This window comes from Pangasianodon hypophthalmus, chromosome 2 (genome assembly GCF_027358585.1).
Source record: "Pangasianodon hypophthalmus isolate fPanHyp1 chromosome 2, fPanHyp1.pri, whole genome shotgun sequence".
NCBI classification, from domain to species: domain Eukaryota; kingdom Metazoa; phylum Chordata; class Actinopteri; order Siluriformes; family Pangasiidae; genus Pangasianodon; species Pangasianodon hypophthalmus.
In genome coordinates this window covers 33,210,933-33,233,731 of record NC_069711.1, presented here as the reverse complement: position 1 = coordinate 33,233,731, position 22,799 = coordinate 33,210,933, and the positions used below count along the sequence as shown (strand labels likewise).

At 36.6% G+C, this 22,799-nt stretch overlaps 1 protein-coding gene across 1 annotated transcript in view; it reads left to right on the top strand.

Annotated features, from left to right (window-relative positions):
• The window catches only part of LOC113538397 (sphingosine kinase 1), a 32,548-nt gene extending 9,981 nt beyond the window's left edge, over nucleotides 1–22,567 (top strand). The window contains exons 2-5 of the mRNA XM_026933433.3: nucleotides 5,215–5,364; nucleotides 12,764–12,858; nucleotides 14,139–14,254; nucleotides 15,620–22,567. Coding sequence (XP_026789234.3) covers nucleotides 5,215–5,364; nucleotides 12,764–12,858; nucleotides 14,139–14,254; nucleotides 15,620–16,481 — 1,223 coding nt within the window. The 3' untranslated portion in view covers nucleotides 16,482–22,567. The remainder of the gene's footprint in view (nucleotides 1–5,214; nucleotides 5,365–12,763; nucleotides 12,859–14,138; nucleotides 14,255–15,619) is intronic.
• The last annotated feature ends 232 nt before the right edge of the window (nucleotides 22,568–22,799 follow it).

Genomic DNA, 22,799 nt, shown 5'->3' with positions numbered 1-22,799 from the left:
ACTTTGTCAGGACCGGGTGATTATGGGGACATGTGACATGTGTAATCCTATCATTGTGGGGACTTTTTGGTTTTTGGACTTTTTGTTTTTGGGCCTCGTAGAGGGATAAATATGTGCATAAACACACACGTTTAACTCTTCATTTCCTGAATTATGTTAAAGATCTTAGAAAAGTAACACTGGTGTAGAATTAACCGTGATTTTATTCTATTTGTCCTGATTTAAAATGTTAAAATAGACGAGTTAAATTAGATAAATTATAGTTTATCATTGAGTTTTGTCATTTGTATTTGGATTTACGCTTTGAGGTGTAAAGGGTGGACGTAATTCCAAACAGCAGTGAAATAAAATACAAATCAAATGAAATAAATCACTAAATGAACAAAACAATAAAACTTTTTTTGACTATACGTTACAATTTTATCTAGAAATATCGCAAAAAGAATGAATTACTTGTAATTGAAAAGTATTTAATTGATTATTTAACAAGGTGTAAGTGTTAAAATGAGAGAAAATACATGCTAGCATAGATGTTGTCATGACTAACAAATTGAACGTCCTCACTAATGACAATAAATTTACACGATACGTAACCACTAGGTATGCTAATGTTTTATGCTAGCACACAATTTATTAATCAGAGTTAAAGACATTTGTTATGACACCCATGATGCTCTGCGAGAAATGTATTTGCTGTCTAATTATTGCAGTTTCGAAACACCCAACACTTGGATTAAGATCAAATGAAACACCGGTTTTCTGTTTTTTCTGTTTTCCATGGTTGAGTAATCAGTGTGTGAAAGCGAAATACACACCCTACAGGAAGTGAGGAAAAAAGTGTGAACTGTCACTAGTCTGTGTGTCCGGTGCTCTCATTCAGAGAACTGTGTGTGTGTGTGTGTGTGTGTGTGAAACACACTGCGCGGGAAACAGTTACACACACCGCAGCTTCTGGTATCATCTGCAGCCATGACTTTCCAGAACAGAGTGTTTAGCTGAACAGAGTGCATTGTGGGAGTGAAAACAATGGCGGACGTGGAAAGAATGAGGTTCTAGAGAAACACGTTGGGTTTAGTTTTATTTCTGCGCTGGATTTGAGGATATGAATGACTTTTTGCTGACGAGGAAAGACAATAAAAACGATTACTGACTCAAAAAGTGTGTGTTACAGTAGAGGTCACGATATGAACAAAACCATACGTGAAGACATTTTTATGACACAGTATGTATCACGATATTTAAAATTACTAGCAAAATATTTGCTTTTTTTTTTTTTAAAAAAAATGATGAAAAACTGGGTTTCATGATGCTTTTATTTAAGGTCTAGAGAAAATAAATGACTTTTTTTATTCTAATAAATTAAAAGAAAAACTACATTGCATAATCTTAATGATAGTTTTAATGTCAAATTAGCGGCTTCCAGAGTTTCAGAGTTTGTAATTGGTTTTTTTTTTTTTTTTTGCTTTGTTTTTTTAGAAAAATCTATCAGGATACCTGTGATATCTCAGAAAAGTGTATCATTACGTAATTTATTACAGTATTGATATTATATCCTTATTATCTCCCAGCCCAGCCCTAGTTTAAAGGTTCAAAGATCAGGTTTCAGGGGTTTTTTTTAAAATTTTTTTTTTAGTATTTAAAATCATAATTAAATGTTCTATAAACCTATTGTTCTATTGTTGTACGGTGTTGTGCTGTATGGCAACATACCTCAAATTAACGCTGGGCGATATGACGATATAATATTGATATCGGGATAAATTAGGTCACTTTTCTGAGATATCGCTCATATTGTGATATCTTTTTATTAAATAAAAAATACAAACTGAATGGAAGCAGCTGATTTGATGTTAAATTAGTAAATGTTAAAATCTTTTTTCCCTTTTTCATTGTTAATTTTTTAAAATTTATTTTCTATTTTTAAAAATATACATAAATAATTATTACAGTAACTATTAAAGACATGAAATAAATCATTGAACCTTTTTTTTTAAATGGAATATTGTATTGCTGTCAGTTTGTAAGTAAACCGATATATCGAGATACGTATCGTGTATCGTAGAAACGCCTTCTACGTGATAGGAACGTGAAAGACAGTGTTTTAAAATTAAGATGAAGTGATCAAAAACAGTGTATATTTTTCCAGCAAGAGTTTTATTAAAAATTACACAGGGATGATAAAGTAGGTGTGTATTAACTGAGTCATGATCAAACATTAATCATTAAGAGACATAAGGATGATTAATGTTCAGTGTTAGGCGTGTACATGTGTAATTATTCACAGGATTTCTTAATAAAACACAGGAGTTGCCCATTTATGAAATACTGGACAGGTGTGTGCCTGATAAACGGAAAAAATTTCCTATCACGATAATTCCCTAACCTTCTTATCATGTTTCACGGTACTGTATAAAAATATAATACATACACATTTTGATACAGGAATAAAACACTCCCTGGCATGCCGTTATAGGAAAATAATCAGTGACAGGATGGTGTGATGAAGCAGAGTTCCTGTCACCACGCCGAGGTTCATTATTTTCTATAACAGCACATCCTGAAGTGTTTTATTCCTCTTACGCCACTCAATTTGCCAAAAAAAGACATGCTTTTTATCCATTTATGGTCGTGGAACAAGTTCTCACTTACGTTAAAGCAGCTATAAACAGTCGTTCTTTCACCAGCCTCTCTTTTTCTCTCTTTCTTTATAAGACAAAAAAAAAATACAGTTAACAAGAAACAATAAAAAACTTACAGGTTTGTCTCTGACACTGGAGACTCCTTCCATAAATGTTAAATAAACGTTTCCTTACAGAAAACTTTACACAATATCAACAATTTTTTTATCTGTTTTATGTGGAGTGTCCGCCTCATTCAAGTCCCTGTGAATGAGCTGTTACTATAGAAACGATAACGTATTAATATAAACCTGTAAGATAAACCTTCTGACCAATCAGAATCCAGAATTCAACCACTCCTTGGTATCACTGTTAGATTCACATTTTTGACATTATTTGTACTTGTTTTTTTTTTTTGTTTTTTTTTAGAACAATTTGAAAAACACAAAGTGGTTTTATATAAAACATAGCGAGCATTAAATGGTTAAAACAATTAAAACAATTTCCTTACACAGTTCTTAGCATTAGCCCCAGACTTCTGGACTCCACATTGATGGAAGCTTCTCAGATAATCCCTGTTCCCTTACAAATCAACCCGGTTTTGTTTAACGACTTCCCCAGACATCATTACTGAACAATCTTTCACCGGTTCTGTTAAAAATCACACACCGGGAGGCTGAAGTTTTAACGAGGAGGCGTTTGCCATCCACCAAAGACCTCATTCATGGTTTCAGAGGTCTCGCTGTTGCTCCGGGGCAACCAGACCTGATGATTAGCGCTTACTTCACAAGAACTGACGCGTCCGTGGAGCGCGACGTGATCCGGTTCCTCCCAGATCTCTGTGTGTGTGGAATGTCGTGGTTCCGTCGGTGGAGCTGGTTCTCACGCTGGGATTTGATACCTGCTCGCTTCACAGCATCAAACCGCCTCATGTAGTCACTTTGAATGTTGAGTTATGTCGCTAGTTTCCTTAGGTTCCCCCGTAAATATTGGCGCCCTATTATTGCCTTTATCTCACACTGAATATATGAGAGAAATATGACATTCAATTTAATACATAATTAATTCTAAGAAAATAAAGCACACTTATTTTTAAAAAAAAATGGCATGTTATCCACATGGTTAGTTGGCATTACCCTAATAATAATATTATAATAATAATAACAATAATAAACTTTATTCATATAGCACCTGCCAAATATTTAAACTGTAGCTCAACATGTTTTACACTGTGATGTAAAAACAGAAATAAAGAAAAAATAAATAATTTTTTGTAAAAGAAGAAAAATATTAATGTAACGGCATGTAAAAATAGAGTAAATTAATTTATATAATATTAAAATAATGTAAAGTTAATGTAGGGAAAAAGTAAAGTGAAAAAATATAGATTTTTAGCAGTTTTTTGTAATCCGTGTGTTTTAAAATCAGTGATAGATACAATTATTGTTGTGTCTAATTGTAGATTTGGAGACTTGGTGACACAAATGCTTACATCTTCTGTGATCTGTGGTCCTTGGAGAACCTGGTTTTCCTCAAAATACTTCCTTAGATCTTACATAAACTCCTACCATATTTTTTTTGCCAAAAAAACACTTGATTCTTCTTCCTAGGCAGATTCATTACAACTCTTTTTTTTTTTTAAAACTTCTTAATTATTGTCTAAGCAGAGGAAATTTTAAGATAGCTATTTTTATAGCCATTGCCTGTTTTACGGAAGTCATTATGCACTTGTGTCTGATTTCGTTTGTGGATTCTCTAATGTTTCCTGTGTTGTTCAAGGAGATTGCCCTCTGTGTCACGTCATATTTATACCCCAGTGAAACAGAGAGTCATAGATGACAGCTTAAGTGTTCCTCAAGGGAACGTAAAAAAGTAAAATATAAATGGAGATGTACTTCATTTAGGCTGAATATTGTTCTTAAGAATTTCTAGGGGTGCCAATAATTGTGAGACGTGTTTTTTATAAGCAGTTAGTCAGAAACAAATGAACAAAATTATGAGAAATCGAGACTATTTAGTGACGATGTGATGATGATTTTGTGCTGTTGAACACTTTTGACAGGGAAACAGCATGATCATTTTTTTATTTGTTAGCTTAATTATTCCTCAAGTGAACGTAAAAAAGTAAAATATAAATGGGGATGTACTTCACTTAGGCTAGATATTGCTCATAAGAATTTCTAGGGGTGCCAATAATTGTGAGACGTGTTTTTTATAAGCAGTTACTCAGAAACGAATGAACTAAATTATGATGATTTTTGACAGGGAAACAGCGTGATCATTTTTTTACTTGTTAGCTGCATACCTAAGAATGATGGAATAATACTGTGCCGATTATCACAACATATCATCTAACTGATTATGAGCACACGCCTTTTTTCCGCGTTTACTGATCTTATCCGACAAAATCCAAGGTGACGATATCAAGAAGATATTCCAAATATTCCTGCTCATGCCAGCGCATTCTTTTCTGAATGTTTTCTGAGCGTTTCAGTATCAGTTTGCGGGTTTCAGCATGTCGTTGGCGCTCTAGGAATGACACTGTACCTGTCTCTCTCTCTCTGTCGCTCTGTCTGTCTGTCTGTCTGTCTGTCAGGTGGTGTGTGTGCAGAGGTGAGGAGGCCCAGGAGGTTCCTGGTCCTGATAAATCCTCAAAGCGGTAAAGGTCAGGCCCAGGCTCTCTTCAACACCCACGTGCAGCACATGCTACAGGAAGCCGACATCACATACACACTTCAGATTACAGGTGAGAACACACACTGGGGTGCATGTAAATATGTGAAGACATGATCTTCTTTGTATCATGACATTTGTTTACTCGTGGATGCTAACTAGCTGGTTTAATTAGCATTGGTATTAGTATTTTAGTATTAGCATTTAGTTTATAAAGCGTATAGGTAAATATAATTTTTAAATATTTTAGTATTTCATACAACATCACCATTCCCTCGACATGTGAAACAATCAGAAGCTGACTCCTTTTAGATTGAATCTTACTTGATAACCGATAACAACGCCGGAAATGAATGAATTTGTTCGTAAATCATTCGCAGAAGAAATGCAAATGAACTCATTTGGGGAAAAAATTTTCCTATCCTGTCTTTCACTCCTGAGTATTGTGTAAATTTAGGTATATAGTGTGAAGTTCAGCTCCAAATCGTATAATTGTCATTGAGCTACTGCGATTTTATATACGGATTACACTGTCAAGTTTAAATCGCTTATTTATTTCAATTACACACCAATTTAATGGACATTTTGTGAAATTTCATTTTAATCACTTGAAAGAAAGTGATCGAAAAACCACATCCATAAATTAAGACCAATAAATCAATAGTAGTCATTCAATTAGAGCAAAAGTAACAGCACCCTATAAAAGGGGGAGGAGTTAGAGTGTGTTTATGTTAGTTGATGCTGATGCAATAGCTGAGCTGCCTTACTGGAAGATTTAGCACATGCCATGCTTAGGAGGCGCTCTTTCACCGTTTAGTCGCATTTTGTTTTTGTTGAGTTTTCATGGCGCTTTGTGGGCGTGGCTAAATATAAATGAGTCTTGAACATGCTTGGGAATTTACAGGTGATTGATGTTTACAGGTGATTGACATGCGAGTACAAAGAAAATCAGCAAAACTTTAAGCCTGGCAGAAATTTTTAGTTCTGTTTGGCCAAAAATATTTACATACAAGATTGCAGAATGATGCTTTTGTTTGTTTTTTTTTAAACACAGGCTAATTGTAGTTGTATTTCAGCATACTGTATTTGCTAGTCTGTAACAGAGTTAGATTTTTTTCATTGTGCTCAGTTGGTTTTACATTGCAAACATTTTCATGAGTACCAAATTTGTTTACGTCCCTGGCTGTTCCATGATTGGTCAGGAATTTGTTTTCTGTTGTTTTTCCTGAAGGGTGTTTTACCTTTTGCAGGTCATTCAGGTGCATTTTTACTAGAGAACGGAAAAACCCTCAGTAGTACACATAGATTAAAGTTAATTTAGTTATTTTACACTGAAATATTCCATAAATTGCATTCAGTCCATTTGTATCTCAGAGCACAGGGAGTGGTGGTCTTTATTTTTCAGAGTTGTGAAAGCAGCCTTAAAATAAATCAGCGGCAGTTAATGGGAGCAAATTGGAGTTTGGATTTCCTTCTCATACACACTCATACACAAGTACACAGAGAACACGTTGACACTGAAACGAGAATGATTTTGATCAGCTGTTGCTCGGTCCTGTCTGTTTTTGAGACAGAGCCACACTGACAGTTCGAGACTGGCCTCGCTCTCTTACACAACACCGAACAGTGACTCAGTAACACTGACCTGAGCTCTGCAGCCTAGTAAAGCACGTCTTTGTCTAATCCAGGCTTTGTGTGTGTGTGTGTGTGTGTGTGTGTGTGATGAGAGGTTAATCCTAAGTCATTCTGCAGGGTAACTGAGTCCAAACAAGTCTCGTTTTACTCTGAATAGCAAATTACCCCTTTTATTTCTGCTATTTCTCTCCATCCATCTCTCTCTCTCTCTCACACACACACACACACACACACACACTCAGTCAGAGGAGATGGGAGGATGGCCAGGCAGCATGAAGATTTAGAGTTAATGGCAGACAGAGATGGATAAAGAGAAGGAAAACAAGGCAAATCTAGAACCCTTAATGGTTCTGTGGTTGTGCCTCTGGGGGAACCCATAAAGGTACTATGTGGAACCCTAGAATGGTTCCCTATCAGAAAGGTTTCCCAACTAGATTCCTTGGTTGGTTGGTTGGTTGGTTGTTTCTCCAGAGAAACTATATAAATTAAATCGACGTAAATATATAAACTGTACACTAAATTGAAAGCAAACTTAGTATGTAAATCAATCAGATAAATCAATCAATCAAGTGGCAAATAAATAAATAAATAAATACATGACTGAAAAACAAATTATAAGTCAGAGAGAGAGAGAGAGAGAGAGAGAAGAGAGATATGCAAAAACACTGAGCACGAGAATAAGAAAGAATGAGGGAGAATAAAAGACCAGAAAGGGAGAAAGAGAGGGAGAAATGGAAGAAAGAAAAAGAGAAAGAGATGCAGATTAAAAAAAAAACATAATGAGAGGAGAGAAGAAAGAGAGAGAGAGAGAGAGAGAAAGATAAAGTGATGAGAGAAAGAATGAGTGAGTAGGAGAGGAAGAGAGAAACAGAGAGAGAGAGAGATAAAAACACAAAGATAGAAAGAGAGAAAGAAAAGAAAAGAAGAGGAAGATAGAAAAAGATGGTTAGAGAGAGATGCAGAATGTTATGGTTTATTTAGTACGGTTATTTTATTTTAGTAGAAATAATCTTCGCTGCTTTTCCTTTAACTTTGTTGTGTATCTTTGTTGATTAATGAATTATTATTATTATTATTATTATTATTATTATTATTATTATTATTATGTGTGTACACTCTGTTTTCTGTTACACTCAGCATTGTTTTGGCAGCGCTAGTACAATGACAATCACACCATTTAAGCATGATAAATGAGGGCATGAGAGAGGAAAGAGTGAGTGGGAGGAATAATGTGAGAAAAAGATATAAGAAAGAAAGCAATGAGAGAGAAAAAGTTAGAGAATGTTTATCTGAGTGAATAAGAGAGATAAAGAGAAAGAGAGACAATGAGAGAAAAGAAAAAGGTGGAGCGAGACAGACAGAAATACAAAAGACTTAAACAACGCTTATGTACAGTATTTACATTCTGGCTTTGTGTCAGCTCTGTGTAAACGGGTGGATTTAGCTCGCCACACCTTCACTTACAACACCGATAGCGTTGGCTAACAAGCTACTGTAAATACACAGTTATCTAAGCTACATGATACGCTACAAGCTGAGCTACAAGTCATTTTAAAATATGCAGTTTTTTAGCAAAGCTACAAGTTACTATACAAGTCATACTACAAATATGTAGGTTTTTAGCGAAGCTACATCTCACACTAAAATATAAACTTCTTTCGCAACGCTACAAATTACACTCGAAATACAAAGCTTCTTTGCAAAACTGCAAGTTATTTTATCGATAAATTGTTTGTTGTCAAAGCTACAAGTTGCTCTATAAATATGTAGTTTATTAATAAAGCCTGAGTTATTTTATAAATATATTTTGTTAGCAAAGCTACAACCTATTTAATAAATTTATAATTTGTTAACAAAGCTACAAGTTACACTTCAAATATGTAGTTTTTAGCAAAGCTACAAGTTACTCCACAAGTATTGTGTTTGTTTGCAAAGCTACAAGTTACACTGCAAGTGCGTAAATTCTTAGGAAGTTATTTTATAAATGTGCAGTTTGTTAGTAAAGCTACAAGTTGTTCTATAAATATATTTTGTTAGCAAAGCAACAACATGTTTAATAAATATATAGTTTGTTAGCAAAGCTACAAGATACACCACAGACATTTTGTTTGTTAGTAAAGCTACAAGTTACACTATATATATGTAGTTTTGTTAGCAAAGCTTGAAGCCACTATACGAAGCTAGAAGTTTGTATAAAAATATATTTTATTAGCAAAGCTACACTTTACGCTACAGATAAGGATACATCTATGGTTGATATAAAAAAAACATAACAGAAGTAAGTCATACGAAACAATTTATTGGCTGATTTAAGGATTGCCAAACATACAAAACATTACTATTAACATAAATTGGCCCATTTTTGTCTCTCAGCATAAAACACAGCCAAACGGGAATTAGCCCAATGGTTAAATGGTTTCCATTAACCATTTTACAACCAGTTTCATTGTATGTACAACCAACTGACAGGAAAAAGACAACTTAATGGATTAAAAATAAAATAGTTTAACTCCTTACATGCTATTTCTCTTAAAAGTAACTATGCTACCATCTCGCTAATGGGAAATGATCAGATGGCAGCCACTGATCATATAGTTTTTAACACAAACTCAAGGTTATGTAATGGTTTACTAGCCCTCGATAGCGATGCCAGTATTAGCAGTTTGAGTTCTTTAGGCTCATTCATCAGAATCTGAAACTCTCAGCACACTGAAGGCTGATTCAGTGCTCGCTAGCAAACACAGACTCTGAGGTAAAACTGTGACATTTTTCATGGTCAGTGAGAGTGTTATTTTTTCACCTGGCTCCAGATTAGCAACACTTTCCATTCCCTCTGAGAACTGCAGGCTCACTGTGAGACATATCAGCTAACAGTAGGGAAAAAAATCATCATTCTTCAATGTGATCCATTCACATAACTAGCATACAGCTAGCTAGTTAACTAAATAAATAGATCACCAATAATCCACAGCACTACTATATAGCTAGTGGGCCAGCTGTAAATGTTTATCACCACACAAAGCTAGTCAGCTATTGAAGGAGAAAATCATCACCCACATAACTAGCATATATCTAGCTAGATAGTTATCATTGCACTTAAGGTACCACAGCAATATTAGCTAATTAGCTAGCTGTAAATATTTATCGACAAACAAAGCTCATCAGCTAATGGTAGTTAAAATAAACAGCTAGCTATATGCTAGTTAACTGCTACTGAAACCTGAGGAAAGAAAAGTAAAAATAAAAAGACAGTTCCTTACAGATGAGATAAATTTACATTTATTTTAAAAAACATTGTACTAGCTTAAATCACCACAATATTAGCAATATTAGCTATCTAGTCAGCTAGCTGTTACTGTTTATCAAAAAAACCAGTCTAGTCAGCTAGCAAGGGAAAAAATTCATTATTTTGGATGTAATATATTTGTATAACTGGCTAGCTAAATATGATTAAGTGTTTAATGGGAGCACAGTGGTTACTCTTTATAGCAGTGAGTCCTTTAATGCTGTGTTTAGTGTTGAAATATTAATTATTTGCAATTTTACAGCCAGCAAATTAGACAGTTGGGGATATTGATTATTTCAGACCAGACAGAACATTCAATGCCTAAAAAACATTTCTGCTGACTGTCCTTGTACACATTAGCACTGCTTTTCAAAAGATCATTTTCCCAAAAGCATGCTAGCACAAATATCTCCACAGAAGAACACACATTTGGGAATTTTTATTTCCAAACCACATTCTGAACATAGCATAGAGCATGGCATAGCTTAGCATAGACCTGATACCAGCCAACAGGACTTCTGTGAAGATGTCTGGATCTGCTCCTTATTAGTTCTATGTCCAACACCAGGCAGCTTTTAGCTGCAGAGTACTGTTTGCATGTCCCTTGGGTACTTGCTAAATAGCATTAGCTATTAGGATTGTTGTCTTACAAATCGTTGTGGCAAAATCACAGAACCTGGGGAAATGAGGCCTTTAGCCAAGGAGCCACTGTTGGTTCTTTAAGCAAAAGTCTCGACCTCTGCTTGCTTTTATTGGAGTGGTGTTTCTAAACTTTTGGCACCCCTTCTTCTGAATTTTGTTCAGTGGGTGGAGCTTATGGGCTGAAGGAGACTGAGAGACAAAGTGTACTGCTTAGTGATGTCCCACTGTTGTCAAGCTTTAACCTTTTTTGAAAGAACGGTAGTCATTTTGACAAGCTAGACTTTTTCTTTTCTTGTGCAACTGGCTACCACTTTTCATTTTGTTCTGAGGCTAACTTGATGGATGCAGTATTATAGACTACATCAACTTTGATGAGGTCTCATCCATGGTTGGTTTTCTTGCCCTTTAGAAATAAAGAATGTCACAAGAAATTTGTGTTTTTTGCATGCCCCAGGTCCTTAGGAAGCTAGGGTCAGAGTACAGGGTCATCCATTATATGACCCCCCTGGAGGGTTCAGGGCCTTGCTCAAGGGCCTGAACGTGCTGGAGCTTGATCTTCAAACCTTCTGATAAGTAGACCAGAGCCTTAAATACCAAGCCCCTACTTTAGCTTTGCCTTGGATGAAAGCATATCCAAAACAAATAAGCGTAGTAATTGTAGTAATTTCTGTGACATTCGCATTCGGGACTTGCAAACAATCCCTCAACCCTAAGAAGTGCAGGAAGTGAATCCAGGTAATGGGATTCCCTCGAAACCGATACTAAGGTGAACACAATGACTGCATACAGGGAGGAACTTTTTAAAGATACTTCTCCACTGCATGACCCACTTTCAGTAGCCTGGATTCATTTTCCTGTTACCCAGGCGCTTTCTCATCTTCTTCCTGCTTGAGTTTCCCACTGCCTCATGTCTAGGCAGAGGCTCTGTATAAGGAAATGTGATGTGACTAGACTGATAAAGGCCATATCGATTCCCCGCCTGCCTTCACAGGGACATGATGACGGAAAGGGAGGAGAATCTGATGCCTCCCTCAGGGGCCCGGTGTTACATTGCAGCTAGCGGAAGAAAACATAATCTTCCTCATCAGTGAACCTCACTCTCTGAGATATAACAAGCTGAAAAAGATCAAGGCTTGGTATTTGATGTTTTGGAACAAATGAGGGGCATTTGTGAGATAAGAGAAAGCACTACAGAAAGCTGGCCCAGATCTGCGAGATGATAACTGAGATGATGTGCATGCATTGCTAACAAATTATGTAATGCATTGTAGGAAGGCATGTTGGCAAAATGAGGTCAAATTCTATTTCTATTATCTGAAGATGTTTAGCCATTTTAACCTTTTTTTAACATTTTAGCCATTTTAACTCTAGCTACATTTGAAAAGTCACATGGGGACGAAATACTTCTGAAAAATGTCCCTTGTGGAAACTACATCACTAAGCATTAACTATAGTCGCTACATCTCTCCCACACTCCAGCACTAAATGCTAGATTTAAACATGTTAAATGAGTTTGTCCAAAAAGGCTAGTGGGGCTTTAGCAAACATTAGACATCAGATAACACCCCCTTGCGGGTGAGTTTGTTTCTGAGTCCCATTTTTCCCCAAATCTAACAAATCCACATTGTAAAAAATCCTCTTAAAAATCAGATTGGCCTGAACTCCCAAATTAGCAATAGATTAAAAAGGTGTTTTTAATGAATTAAGAAATTCATGACCTTTCAAAATACTAGTCATTTATGTAAACTTTCCACATTCTAAACTTTCCGCATTTCTCTTTTTACACCAGAGCCTTTTCTGTGAATTATGGCTTTACATGTGGAGTTTTTAGATCCCTGAAGCTCAAGCAAAGAACTCAAAACACCTGACGACTAACAACTTTCACGCCACCTTTCTCATTTGTTTGCAGAGCGTCAGAACCACGCCCGCGAGCTGGTACGAGAAGCGGACCTGTCTCAGTGGGATGCCGTGGTCATCATGTCCGGAGACGGGCTGCTGTTTGAGGTCAGATCACTGTCAGCGCATTCCTCAGTCCATAGCGACTCTAGACACTCGCCAAGTAAACCTCAGCAAACAGACACGTCCTGTGCCCAGAGGCTGGTTTAGGAATGTGCAGAAACTGACAGGTTTAGATGGACATCATGTGAGGAAAAAATTCAGGACTGCTTTTCCATAAAAAAAAAACCAACAGCAGGACTGTGAATAACACATAATGTTGAATGACCTTCACAGAATTGGCAATCTTCTTGTTTTCTAACTCTTAACTCGTAATTTAACTCACTTTCCAAAACTTAACTTCAGTTTCCAAAAAGCATAGATTTTTAAATATTGCTATACTTGTAATTTACATTGTAATATATGTCACATCTTAGCATCTCTGGATGCTAGCATGCATTTCGGTGAATCTGTCCTGATATTTTAGGATATGTTGTGAATTTATGGTTGTGATATCATAAGGCATACACATGACACACTCTCTCTAAGTGGTTAAAGTAGACGAAACACTATTATGAGGCATCTTGGGTAATATGGAAGTTGTTGTGACACAATACTGAAATTTCCCAATATGACGGAAGCCATGGAAGGTCACATTACAGTCGCTGTTAAGTGTAATTTCAGTGCAATTTTAGTTCTCTTTTCTTAGTAGTTGTCCAGTGACGTTCATGCTTCCCAGCAGTATGGTCATATCTCATTAAATACTTTTCTTCCCATGTTGAAACCATGTAGAGGTCTATGCTCACTTTTTTGCCCCTTTGTTCATATCTAAGATTTGTGGTGCTTTTTTCTTTTTAAAACACAGATAGTGCTGTTGTAGTTTTAAGTGTATCAGGTGATTGTATAAAAAGCTAAATCAAGTTTTTAAAAAAGAAAAGAAATTTATAGTACAATTAACTTCCATTTTAAAAATGGAACAGCGAATAGATAAAAATACAATGTCCTCAAGGCGCTTGTTTATAATCCAGACGAAATTAAAAAAATGGCTTTTGTTATTGCCCGTCCGTGACAAGACGGATTTTAAAGTGCAACAATTAATTTGTAAGTCAATGAGTAATATGTAAAGTATTGTAAAGTACTGAGCAATGTGTAAGATCTTTCACGTAGTGGGCAACGTTGCCAACACTCTGCACTAAGAGCAATTCCGAAAATCCGACTTCTTCTGAAGTCAGGAATACTATAAAGTGGGCAGTTCATATGGAATCTTTTCAACACTGTTGGAATGCATGTTAGCAGGTTTGGTCTTGTTTAATCTTAACGCATACAGCATGTCTTCTGTATATCCGCAGGTCGTGAACGGGCTCATGGAGAGGGAGGACTGGGAGAAAGCCATTCAGATGCCTCTCGGCGTGCTGCCTGGAGGTTCGGGGAATGCACTAGCTGCCTCGATACACTACTACTCTGGGTAAGACTCACACTCGATTTAAGAGCTATGGGAGGATGTGCTGGCTCAGTGAGAAAAAAATATTACACACTTGGGACTGCCTGATCAATAAGATCTACAAATTGTAATATTTGATTTATGTAATAATCACATAATGCTAATATATTACAAAACTCTGCATCAATGTTGGCAATATATCAATTCCTATATTGGAAACATCTGTAGCTTTGCTGTACTCTTTGTCCAACCCACCAAAAGAAAGAAAGTACCACTCCTACTCCTCCAGTAATGATCTCCAGCAAATGATCCATGCTGGAATTGGGCATAAGTGTTTTTTTATATAAAGAACAAACATAACAAGAGCTCATTATGATTCCTGATATTGCTTCAGATGCATTTAATGCCTTTTAAAGACTTACCTGTCAACCATTCCTGCTCCATGTTTATTTACAAAAAAGAAATTCCATAAGGGAATACATTATAAATCAATCCATAACTCTTTGCCATTGGCATTACTCAAAAATGCCAAAAAGGAATGAATGCAACTATACTAAATGGTCAGATCCATTATTTAGTAGCCATACAAGGTACAGAACATTAAATAATAAAGCCGGCACTGCATGGGAGCTTAAATAAAACAGCTGACGACATTGCGAAGACAGTCTGAGTGGAACCCCAAGGAGACTGATCTAATTGCCCCTGAGGCAGACTGTTGGCTTGATGGACAAATAAGGGGGTAGTTCCTCCACATGGGCGGAGTCTCTTTGTTCTCAGGCTGTTCGCTGAATCTGGGTTGGCCTGGGTTGTGTTTTTAGCAGGTATTGGATGATAAAGAATGGGATCTTGCTTGAACAGGAAAAACCTGGGACTTCATTTAGGAGAAGGAAAAACAGATTAGAAAACAAACGCAGTTTTAATTATTAAAATTAATAAAGCAATATAATACATACTGAAGTCAGGGGTGTCAAATATATGGCCAGTGGGCCGGGACCTGCCCGATAAATTCTAATCTGTCGAAAAAAGATTCGAAAGAAATACTCAAGAAAAGAGCCAATCTCTGTTTTCCACTAGGGGCCATAATAGAGCAATAAACTCAAGGCCATAAACTCAGCTACTGACGGAGTGTGGTAATGAGGTAATCCTTCATTAGCAAGGTAAACAATTTTACACTTTATCCAGAAAAACTAATTTAGAGGTTTCACATCAATGGGGTGAATATTTATTCAATATTTATTCAATCAAATTTTTGCGTTTTTATTTGTAAGTAATTTTGCAAACTATACTGATTTTTCCCCATGCTAAGTGTACACAAAATGAGTTTAACACCCCAGATCGGAAGATTTTCATTAATTATATTAAACCATGCATTAATTTCTTCTTTCTCAGGTCACAGTCGGTGTCCGGTGAGGAGTTGCTAGTGAGTTGTGGTTTCATGTTATGTAAAGGCCTGGTGTCGCATATGGACCTCACCTCAGTCTGCATGGCATCCAGCCCGCGCCTGTTCTCCTTCCTGTCCCTCGCCTGGGGCTTTGTGGCTGATGTGGACATCGAGAGCGAGAAGTACCGCCATGTCGGAGCAGCTCGCTTCACCATGGGTACTCTAGTGCGCCTCGCCTCATTGAGGGTGTACAAAGGAAAGCTAGCGTACCTTCCTGCCGAGGAATCTCAATCCACTCCGAGCCAAGCTCAGTCAACAGTGTCCTTCACTGATGGTTCCAACTCATCCTCCGTTCATTCCCACATGTCAAGGAATTTGAATTGTCAGAATCACCTCTTGCACAATTCATGCAACTCCAACAATGCCCACAAACCCAACTGGACCGGTGAGTCACCAGTGACCACACGAGGCCCCACCGATTCCCTCCTTGTACCCTTGGACCAGCCTGTGCCAGCACACTGGACCGTGGTCAAGGAGGAGGATTTTGTTCTGGTGATGGCGGTGTACCAGTCCCACCTTGCCGAAGACTTGATAGCTGCCCCTGCATCTAGACTCAAGGACGGAATTATACACCTGATCTACGTAAAAGCAGGAATCTCACGTCGAGCCCTCTTGCGCCTCTTCTTGGCCATGGAGAAAGGTGCCCACTTGAGTACCAACTGCCCCTTTGTGGTGTACGTTAAAGTGCGAGCACTACGACTAGAGCCCTTTTCACCCAAAGGGACCATCACAGTCGATGGTGAGGTGGTTGAATACGGGCCAGTGCAAGCGCAGATCTACGGCAGTCTTGCCAGGATTATAGCCGGATAGAATTGCACATAGAAGGCCAGAAATGCACGTAGAAGGCAAAAACTGCTTACAGTGAATCAAAGATTGCAGAGTCAATTAGCAATAAAACAAAATGATTGCTAGCTCTTTATTTATTGTTAGTATCAAAGGAGTGGACAAGTTCTTGCTAGGATAGAGCTTGCTTTATTTAAAGGAATGCTTCACTTGAAAATGCTAGCTTTGCTAATAATGAAAAGCTAGAGTGGGCATTAAAAGAAATCTTATTTTCATAGCATTCAGTCCCCACAAGCTTTGACTTGTTATTAGCATCACGTCTTAGCATTTGCAGGATTGTCTACGAAGCGAGGTACCATAGTTTTTGAAAGCAATGACTTCTACTGTGTGATTGATGTCTGCTGCTGTTTTCAAGGTGCTACTGATTGTAGTGACAAATCATGCAAAAGATTGAAGAGAAATTTATTTATTTTTATACTGCTGTTTTGTACACGCCATAGACATCTCCACATATCTCGCGTTTATGTGAGAAGCAGTATATAACCGGGAGATCATGATTCAGCTGGACGGGTTTGGGTATGATGCTTTCATCTGTTTTTCATTTCAAAATGATTTTTTTTTCTTGGCTCATACAGAAATAGAAATTTAATTCATTTGTTAATAAAATTATTAAAGTATTGACTAAAACTCAAATATCCTAAACTCAAAGGAATCCTAATATGAAAAAAATTATATATCCTGGTTATCTACGACTGTTACTGGGTAACTAGTATCAAAAACAGGGTAGATTAAAGATTGACATTAGCACCTGATATCCTGCTAATGTGCTTTTTAAAAAGTAACTATAAAGTGAAAGTAAAAGAGGGCAACATGAGGAATAAAAAAAAAATCATTAGGATTTTCCAGCTGCTGCAAGTTAATCAATTTAAGTGCAGTTGTTAAAAGATTTATGATGTTAGCTGACGTTATTGTATTTCAATTAACGTGGGTTGGTAACATCAGCTAAATAGCTAATTGGCTCACTTCCAACAGGTCTCCAGTCAAAATTTGTCGACTACCTTCACAGGAATTTTTTGGATTCAAATTTGGATTCATGAATGTGACTTTGTATTAGACTTTGCATAATATGCGCCAAGAAAAAAACAAAAATGAAATAAAATGCTATTTCTTGTTTTCCCATTTTCATTTGAAAACAGATGAGCGCAACGTACACGGATCGACAGGTTGCACCAGATTTAATGGAGCTCTTACAGTTTAATCATTATTAAATACACCTTGCTCTGTTATTCATATTTTTTGTTGGTCTAGCCTCAGGGTTGAGATAAAGTTACCACCATTTACAACAGCTTAAGAAAGCTCTGTTTGCTGTATCAGTGAGCTCTGTTTGGGCAATATCGGTTACTATGGGTGGTGTCTGTAATGGAATATTTGCGCCGCTTCTTTGGATTAAAGCTCATGTGTTCGGATGGTTTTGAACCTGGCAATATGATCCCATTATTGAATGTGTTTATTTATAGAACACTGTAATGATGATATTATATCCAGTGCAGAAATAACGTGAGGATTTATCCCTGTTGTGGTCGGTGTAACAGTCCATTACAGGATCATTTACTGTTTTATGGGGACGAAACAAAAAGCTGTATTTAGGAAGGACTCCATCATCCAATTATCATTTGGTAATTTCGGAAATTAATGAAAAATTTTGGGCTACACATAGAAAGGCTACTATGTAGCCGAGTTTCGAAAAAAAACGTTTTCCAGTGTTAAACAAAATCAAAGGCAATGATCACGATTTGGACGAGACTGAAATTGGGGTGTTAATTTTGGGTTGGAATTTTACACCCCCAAAAAAATTCCACTAGGGGTAGATTGGGGAAAAAGACATTTCCGATCAAGACATAAATAAAATCACAGACTATGACCTATAAACGATGGAATTATCCAAGTTCCTAAAGTGTAACTGATTCCATCCGAATAGGGCTACAGATACTGTGCTAATCAAAGATACGATACTGTTTGACGATACACTGTGGCTACGTTTTCTTCTTAAGAAATCTTTCTAAACAAAATAGGCAAAAGGATCACGTAATTAAAATACACTGAAACACACAAATCCAAACTATAATTTAAACAATTCATGCATCATTATTAGTTCCAAAAGCTATGTACTGTATGCATTTTAATTGAATATTTCTAAAGATAAAGAGCTAAAGATTAAGGCGAATTTTCAGCTAGCTAACTAGAACATAGCTGATAGGTTTTATACATGTGACAGTTTAAGCAGGACAAAACGGTCAAAATTTCTGTCAGAATGACTAAAGACAGACTAAAATCACACTGCAGTTACACTCAGCATCCACCGCAAACCAGACTTCCATGGGTGTAAAATGGGGTTGTTTTATTTCCTTCATTGTTTCTCCTAAGTTCAACAGTAGTTTGTGTATCTGCAGGTGTGTATGTAGAAACAAAAGTAGACTATGCCGCCTTAACACAGCTCAAGAGCATTTATCTCTACTGGTCTGTGAATAAATCATGAATGAATGATCAAAAAAAGAGATAATTTGCACCTTTTGCACTTTTGCACCTTTAAGAGACGTACTGTATTTGCTGTAGAGTTATATAATTATTGTTTGCATTGTGATGTTATTGTTTTATTGTTAGCCAATTTTAATGAAAATGTATAAGTGGTTAATTCAGGTCTTTTTATTTGTATAATAAAGCTCAGATTAAATATTTATAGAAGTGTTATTCACAATGTATTAGTCTATACAAATCATTAATACATTCTAGAAGTGTCTAATTTAACTGTAACAAATAACAAGATCTTAATTAACCCCTTATACAGTATATGTTTCTTAATAACAAAGTCTTGCTTGCTTTAACGTTCTTCTGAGAGCATGAGCAGGAACCGTAACACAACCTCCATCTCTCAGTGCCGGTTAATGATTAGCCTCACATCCGTCATCACCAGGGCAGTGAATGTTGTCCCATAATCATCTCCTTTAGAAAGTCAGTTTCGATTGGCCGGACAAGGCTGCTAGCACGTTGTAAAGTCACTGGAGATAAACATGACCACACTTCTCACTGATTCCACACATTCTTACAATTTTACTCAGAAAACTAGCTGATGAGGTCATGCAGGGCGTGCCTGAAAGCGTGATTTAGGGTACTGGCATTGATTTGAAGGCTTTGCACTGCAGTGGTCCGCTTCCAACACAACACCCCTTCCTCCTTCTCCAAAACACACACACACACACACACACACACACACAACCCCACCCTGTGTGAAGACCCAGCTGGTTTGCGCTGATTACAACCCCCCTTATCTACACATCAATCCCAACGTGCACCTTCTGTTTATGACTGCACCAAGATGAGATGTTGTATTTACTATACAACTATACTATATATATATATATATCTATATTCGAATTTTGAATATGATAAATAGTATGTAATAATGTACTAATGCTATAAAAAGTTGTTCTGGGTGGAGTGACACATGAAACACAATACAGCAAATCAAATCGGAGGTGCTGGTCATCTGCCAGGAAAGGGGGAGGGCGGGGTTACTGACTCGCCTAAAGCTACGTTAAATAACCGGCACATCCACATTTCATTTGAACGCTGGTGTAGAATTAACACGGCTTGTTGAGGAAGGTGTTGTTAAACAACCACTGTAACAGTAGCTTGCTAAATCAACATACACAAAGATGGACGCTAAACAAACATAACTTAAGTGTTACCTAACTTTACACTTTATTTATTTCATTACACAGTTATTTTTTTAGTGTTAAACCTGGCATGTGCTTGCAGTGCATCATGGGTAATATCTGCGGTCACTCAGCCGCTGAGTACAATCAATGCAAATTCTGGCATTAAATTATTCAAATGTCTGACGTTACAGTAAGAACACTAGCTAGACGTGACATGTAGAATTTATGACTTTATTGCCGTGCACTTCACTGTGGGATCGACCAGAGGTCATGACCTCGGCTGTTTCCTCTGGGAATTATCCGAACCTTTCAAGCGTGAGTGAGGATCTCTTTCATTGAATTTTTGATTCGGTTCTAGATTTCTATTTCTAGCCTTTGCTGTGTTAATTTTTTTTTATATGGAAATATGGTCACAGTTGAAATGGTTTAAAATCAGAAACATTGTTGCTAGGCAACTGGGAAGTAAGGTCACGAAGCGTAAACTAGTTCAGGCGTGGTCAGACTGGTGGACGGTGTTCCAGATGCGTAGCCAGCGATGTACCAAAATGAGTACTTGGGGAAAAAAAATACTGAACCAGACCGAATAAACGTATGAACGAAATTGGCTGGAGTTCAGCGACTCTAAACTTTAACTGTCATGGCTGGACTGATTAGCTAACTGATGATATGTTTTTGTTTTTAAAAAATTACGATGAAAACAGAAGCAGTATGCATTAAATCTCAGCATTAAGTTCAAAAAGACGTTTCGTTTATTCATGATGTTAGTCCAAAGTGGTTACATGAAGCATCACTACGCAACAAAACAACAGTTTCAAATAATCAAATTTATATCCATAAACTAATCATTAATTATTAAACATTAAACGATAACCGATGTCAACATTCAGTCGTGTTAGTCACATACCTTTATAAACAAGGAATTTTATGTAACTGGACTTTAAACATTTTAATTGAATATTTCTTAGCTAGCTAATGATTAAGGCGAATTTTCAGCTAGCTAACTAGAACATAGCTGAAAAGTTTTATACAGTTTAAACAAGACAAAACAGTCAACATTTCTATCAGAATTACTAAAGAAAGACTAAAATCACACTGCAGTTACACTCAGCATCCACCACAAACCAAACTTCCAAGAGTTTTATCGTGCTAAGCATCAGTGTTGCGTCACAATCCTTGAATTTGTAAAATTTCGATTCTAAAGTGGTGAAAATGAAAGAGTGGGTTGATTGTATAAAATCTTCACTCTAATTAAACATAGTGATCCCCCACGTCATTCTGCTCCTGGTTTGTGGTAAACTAAAGTTTTAGGATGTTTTAAATCCATGCAATCCACAGTAGCCTTGGGATATCACGTCACCTTACGCCTTACGAAGCCCAGAATGCAAAATGGGGTTGTTGTTTTTTTTTTCCTTCATTGTTTCTCCTAAGTTCAACAGCAGTTTGTGTATATGTATGTGTGTATGTAGAAACAAATGTAGACTGTATCGCCTTAAAACGGCTCACGAGCATTTATCTCTACTGGTCTGTGAATAAATCATGAATGAATGAATGACCAAAAAATGAGATAATTTGCACTTTTTGCACTTTTGCACCTTTAACAGATGTATTGTTGTATATGTGATGTGCTGTATAATATGAGTTATATAATTATTGTTTGCTTTGTGATTTTAATGTAGTTAATCTGAAGTATTTTCTTTTAGTGTTTTTTCTTAATGATTTTCTCTTGATTTGGACTGCTAAGGTACACACGGCGCATGGTTTCACAAAGAGATGTGGAAATGACGCCATTTTGGATTTCAGCTTGATGTTAGCTAAACATTCCATATATGAAGATATACATCAGTGTCAGGCTTGATCATCATCACTGTGACTGTTATACATTTTTATCCAGCGCTAGAGAGCAATTTTGGTGAAAAATCAAATTTATACACTTCAGAAAAGACGTGTTTAGTGTCCGATGTTTGCTAACAGACTTCTATTACATGTTAGTGACATTAGACTCTTCAGCCTCAGTGCAGAATTAAAGCTGATTGACTATTGGCTCATGATGTCAATAAACCCAGACTCACTCATGATCATGCACCACCATTACTTTAATAATTAATTTACCCAGAATTCAGTGCTGTGTTTGCTTTCTTTTTAGCTCTCTATTGCTCCAATTTTATGTTAAAAAAAAAACAAAAAACTATGCAAACATGTGTACACATCATGTATCACAATCAATGCTGTTACAGTGTGTGTTTTGTAAACGTACTGCAATGGCTATAATTAAAGAAATCTATTATACTGTTGAACAAAATCTAATTAAGCCTAATTATTTTTCTCTCCTTTTGTAAATCGAGTCTCTTTAGCTTGGAGGAGAAGCAGAAAGCCAGTTAAAGGAGGTGCTTCCCATTAACCAACAATTTATATGCAAATGAGATATTACATTACATACTTTTAGTGTGTATATTTATAGCTTTGCAAAATAATTTATATGATTAGACCTTAAGGAGCACTGATACACAATTAAAGCTTTACTCTAAAGCTAATTTAAGATCCAGCACGTGCACCTGAGTTTAAAAAAAGGAGCTCTGCTGCCCCCAAGTGTTCATAAAAGGAAGTACACCAAAACAATCTGATTCAAAAT